This window comes from Chrysochloris asiatica, unplaced genomic scaffold, assembly GCF_000296735.1.
Source record: "Chrysochloris asiatica unplaced genomic scaffold, ChrAsi1.0 scaffold00096, whole genome shotgun sequence".
In the NCBI taxonomy this organism is placed as follows: domain Eukaryota; kingdom Metazoa; phylum Chordata; class Mammalia; order Afrosoricida; family Chrysochloridae; genus Chrysochloris; species Chrysochloris asiatica.
This window is the reverse complement of record NW_006408614.1, coordinates 10,572,166-10,577,759: the sequence shown is the minus strand read 5'-3', so window position 1 is coordinate 10,577,759 and position 5,594 is coordinate 10,572,166. Positions and strand designations below refer to the sequence as shown.

The 5,594-nt window shown below is 50.4% G+C and overlaps 1 protein-coding gene across 1 annotated transcript in view; it reads right to left on the bottom strand.

Annotated features, from left to right (window-relative positions):
- The window catches only part of TRAF3IP1 (TNF receptor-associated factor 3 interacting protein 1), an 83,064-nt gene that overhangs the window by 16,449 nt on the left and 61,021 nt on the right, over positions 1-5,594 (bottom strand). Inside the window, exons 13-15 of the mRNA XM_006866825.1 lie at positions 4,861-4,981; positions 4,643-4,679; positions 1,569-1,645 (exon numbers count right to left, since the gene is read on the bottom strand). Coding sequence (XP_006866887.1) covers positions 1,569-1,645; positions 4,643-4,679; positions 4,861-4,981 — 235 coding nt within the window. The remainder of the gene's footprint in view (positions 1-1,568; positions 1,646-4,642; positions 4,680-4,860; positions 4,982-5,594) is intronic.

Here is a 5,594-nt window from a genome sequence, read left to right as displayed (position 1 = left end):
CAGGAAGAGCATCTTCAGAGGAGGGACAATACGGCCACAGGAAGAGCATCTTCAGAGGAGGGACAACATGGCCACAGAAGGAATGAAAGCATACTTCAGACATGCTTCTGCCATGACACTGGGAGCCGTGAATGAAGTAGACCTTCTTCAAGTGATGCAGGGAACAGCTGTTCACTGGCCCCATTTCCTGTGCCCCCTTCTCACAGCGAAGCTTCCTAACATCACTGTGTGTGACTCACAGAGGACAGACATGCTGGTTCCAGAAACAGTCAGCCCTAGCCAGGCAGGTAGGCAGGCTCCTCTGCATAGCCGTGTGCCCTGCAAACATCTCCTTTTCTGAGTGTGCCTGCAGTGAGGGCACAGCGCACAATCTAGTCTGTGGTAACAGAACAGCTGATCATCCACTGAGCACATGGATGCCTTCAATAAACATCTCAGAGCCAAAGCTCTGCCAATGCAAGGAACCTGAAAGTGGTACACACAGCATCCAAGACACAGCTTATTCCTGCCTTCCTTTCCTTATTCCTGCTGCCTGGGAGGCAGACAGGAAGGCTGGAGCTAGGCAGCCACCTTGGCCCAGAAGGTGACCTGAGGAATGTCTCACTAACACCTGGGCCACCAGTCTCTAGTATCTGGCTGATGAGACCTAGCGTTTTCTATTGTGATGAAGCCATTTCTGCTTTAGACTTCCCTTCACTCAAAGATAACCCTAACCCAAGTTCTGATGTCAACAGTGCTTAAGTGCTGCTGGGCTTAAGCAGCCGACCTTTCCATTACAGCTGGACACCCAACCACTGTGCTGCCAGGGCTCTCTCTAAAGTCTCGAAAGTAAACAGCCATGAATTCACCCAGGAAAACAGGCACATTTAATCACTCATCAGAATCCTGGGTGGAGGGAAAAGCTAACTATCCAACAACCTTTAAAAAAAAAAAAATGAAGGTGTGTTTTTACTTTTTCAGATAACTGAGGCAGAAACAACCCATGGTGTCCACCCAGCAGCCTCGAAGGGCAGTGGCCAGCATGCAGCTACATGTCCCACTTAGTAAAGAGAAGCGCTGGCAGGCCAGGTCCAGGTAGGCCACCTCCCTGGAAGGATATGGCAGGAAGAGAACCCTAACCGAGCAGAACACGTTCCCTCCAGGACAGGGCTGGATGTGGGTGCAGGGGAGCGGCCAGGGAGGGGCTAGGACAACATTTAAATAGATCCACTCACATTCCAGATATCAGACCATGTGACTGCATGCTTTTGCTGTGTGGAGTCAGTTCTGACACATAGCAACTCTGTACAGGGTTTCCAAGAAGTGGCGGGTGAGTTTGAACCACCGACCTTGTGGTTGGTAAGCCAGTGTTTATCCTATGGTGCCACATCAGGGCTCTTATACGAAATGTTACAGTTGTTGTTAAGTGCCAACTCATAGTGACCCTGTGTAGGGTTTCTGAGGAGTGGCAGGTGGGTTTGAACTGCCGACCTTGCGTTAGCAGTCCGGTGCTAACCCTAAAGCCCCACCCCAGTCTTACTAATGCATACATGGACAGAACAACCAGTTTCCAGAAACCATCCCGTTACCTTCTCGCCAGGCCTGGACGAGGGCTGCAGCTTCTCATAGTCTTTCTTGGTCTCTAAGATCTTTTTCACCAGTCCACCTGTTGGGAATCAGCGGTTCTGGTTAAAGTTCATTTTCTGGGATAGAAGCCACTTAAAGTGAATGAAGGGGTGGGAGGATCATCGACCTGGTTTGGTTTCATTTCCTCTTTCAGTGAAAACGACTTTGTCTAATCTTTATTTGATAAAAGAGTCTCCTAAAGGTGGGTACAACAACTGCCATTCAGAACAGAATGTCTCAGGTTAAAAAAAACAACGCAACTTCAGAAAGAAAACTTTCTTTCCTACTTCCAAAGACTAAGAAGAAAAACAGACTGACATCCCAAAAGATCCATGCTGACGGCAAACTGAGATGAGAATTCTGAATTGCTTCTAAGTACTAACGTTGTTGTTAAGTGCCGTCGAGTCGGTTCCGACCCATAGTGACCCTGTACAGGGTTCCCAAGGGTGTAAATCTTTATGGGAGCAGAAAGCCTCATCTTTCTCCCGCGGAGCAGCTGGTAGTTTCGAACCGCTGACTTTAAGGTTCGCAGCCCGATTCGTAACCACTACGCTACCAGAGCTCTAATACATCCTTTATATTGATTGGGGCAAGAGCCATTCAATTTCCTTAAAAAATTGTGATGGTGATGGGCATGGTGGAGGTGGTGGAGGTCGTGGTGGTAAAGGTGGAGGTGTGCTGTTGAGTCGATTCCTACTCACAGTGACCCCATGTGTTATGTAATACAGAAGAACAACCCTGAGGGATTCCTAGGCTACAACCGTTATGGGTGCAGATCAGCAGGTCCTTTCTCTCATGAAGTCACTGAGTGGATTTGAACCACCAACCTTTCAGTTAGCAGTCAAGCATTTAACAGCTAAACCACCAATTCCTTAAGTAAGAATTACTCGTGAGTAAATGCATGAAAAACTGGCTTCTTGAACACTGTTTCCCTCGAGCATGCCTCTACGGGAGTCTGGCTGGATCGGCTATGCGGCACCCACACAGTGAGTGTGAGTGAAAAACTGGGCCCCACAGATGGGGAGACAAATCTCTCTCTTGGTTGCTATGGAACGAAGACCAGGATATACTGTTAAGTAAAAGAAAACCCAAGCAAGCTGGAAAAAACTGTTTGAGCTAGGTGCTGTTGAGCTGAAGTGGACTGGTGCTGGCCATTCTGAATTGCACGATCCTATGGTTCACTAGGCAGACAACGTCAAATTGAAGACGAATGGCATCATTCTCATCATCAAGATGAAAAAAGTGTTGCTGTTGTTGTTAGGTGCCATCGAGTCATTTCAAACTCATAGCGACCCCGTGTACAACAGCATGAAACACTGCCCGGCTCTGCACCATCCTCACAGCTGCTGCTACGCCTGAGCCCACTGCTGCTGCCACTGTGCCAAGCCATCTTGTTGGGTGTCGCCTTCTTTTTCTCTGTCCCTCCACTTTACCAAGCATGATGTCCTTCTTCAGGGTCTGGTCCCTCCTAATGACATTTCTGAAATATGAGACACAAAGTATGGCTATCCTGGCTTCCAAGGACCACCCTGACCGTAATTCTTCCAACGCACATGGGTTTCTCTGGCAGTCCATGGTACCTTCAAAATTCTCCAACACCACAACTCCAATGCATCAATTCTTCCACAGTCTTCCTTACTCGCTGTCCAGCTTTCACATGCATATGAGGTTATTGAAAATACCATGGCTTGGGTCAGGCGGCACCTTAGCCTCAAACTGACATCTTTGCTCTTGAACACTTTAAAAAGGTCTTGTGCAACAGAATTGCCCAATGAAATACGTCATTTGATTTCTTGACTGCTGCTTCCACGTGAGCTGATAGTGGATCCAAACAACTTGTTCAACAACATCCATCTTTTCTCCATTTTTCCTGATGCTATTTATCAGTCTGGTGGTAAGGATTTGAGTTTTCTTTACACCAAGTTGCACATGAGGGTGAACCTGAACCTGAACCTGAACTATCAGAGTGCTCTCAGGACTTTTCCTATGGAAACACTTGGAGTCATGGTTCACCCACAAGCAGTGGGCAGCTAGCTCCTTGGAAACATGGTGACGGGCAGACAAGGGGCAAGATGCCCACAAAACATCTCATCTCCTGTCAGCGTCAAAAGGCCCCAGGAGAGAAGACCAACAAACGAACTCAGGAGGACGTCAGGTTAGTAAGGAGCCCTGGTGGTGCCATGGGCTAAGCACTGGACTGCTGAGAGAAAGTTCAGTGGTTCAAACCCACCAGCCAATCCATAGGGGAAAGATGCACTCTGTTCTCATTAAATTTCATCTTGGGAAATTTATCGGACACTTCTACTCCGCCCTCCAGTGTCCCTGTGAACTCGAGCTGACCAGTCCACAGCGGGCTTGGGTTAGTGGACTAGGCTCTGGCTCCTGTCCAGAACTACAGAACCAGCGAGCAATGGTCACTTTTAGCGTCAACATGACAAGGCTGTGATTTCCTGGGGTTTGGCTAAACATTAAACCACTTGCTCTTCTGTACTGGAATGCAACGAGTTTCCATGTTAGAATCTAACGTGACCAGTCAGTCAGTCAAAAGGGATGTTTCCTTCGGGTGTGTTCTGCCCGACAAGAATACAGGCAGAGCTCCCGGTACCATCGCACTTGGCTTTCTGAAGCTGCGCAGATATCGCGTTTTTGCAAATAGAAGGTTTGCGGCAATCCTGGGCGCCATTTCTCCTGCAGCACGTGCTCAGCGCCTGTCTGTGTTACACTCAGGCCATTCTTGCTGCATTTTGAACTTCTTCAGCACATGATCGTTCACTTCACAGACTACAGGAGCGCAGAAACAGCACTCTTATACACACACACACACACACACACACACACACACACACGGGGAAACCCAAAAAATGTGCATGTCTCACTTTACCATGGTGGTTTGGAAGCCACAGTGTCTCCGGGGTCAGCCTGTAGACCTTCTGTTAGAACTCGCTCACATCCTCCCTCTCGAGCCACGCACCTTCCCCCCCACCGCATGGAGCACACGCTCCCCCTGCCCCTCTGCAGCCCTCCCACCAGAACCCACCGTGGTTCTCATCCTCTTCGAGTTCCACAGCCGGAACCTAGACAAGAAGAAAGGAGACTCAGTGAGTTCTCAAAATTCTTCTATGCATCTCAAGAAGGAATGGCAACGTTCATGAGGATCAGACAAGAAGAAACGTGGGGGAGAAAGATGTGCCCACATAAATCTAAGGGAAGCCCCCCCCAACCCAGGCAGCTTCGCTGTCCCTGCGGCCCACTCACCACTTCCATCTCGGACATGTCCGCGAGCTGGGGCTCAGCTTCCACCATGAACTGCTCGTCCTCTTCGTCATTGTTCTGCGAGTCTATGATCACGCTGGACACGGCCTTACCACTCCCTGCCCTGTGCGGAGGAGGACAAGAAATCAGTCGGAAACTGCACCACGGCTCAAGCCTTCCTCAGTGGGGGGCACCAGGCCTGTGTCCACGGTTACAAGACAGACTGCCACCTCGTGGCCAACGTCACAAAACACAAAGTGAAACAGGTGGACGTGCTGGACACGGGCTCTACTGGAGCACCCCACATGGCCCTCTGGCCCAGGCTGCCCTCCCCGTCCCACTGCGCCCCCACTACACCCCTGTCCCACCATCCTGACTCCAGCACCTGCTCTACACCCTGGTCTCCCGCTCACCCATGGGACCAACCCTGTACCAGGACAGTTGCTGCCTGGACGTCTGTCTTAAAAACACCACATAAAGCACATGGTTGCCCTCGGCACGTCCCTCCCGTGCCCACAGCCCAGCCTGCTCCTATTCCTTCCATCCTGAGACCCACCCCACCCAGGCTGCTCTTATCCCCCCACTTCCATCCTGAGACCCACCCCACCAAGGCTGCTCTTATCCCCCCACTTCCGGTCTGAGACCCACCCCACCCAGGCTGCTCTTATCCTCCCACTTCCATCCTGAGACCCACCCCACCCAGGCTGCTCTTATGCCCCCCCCACTTCCAGCCTGAG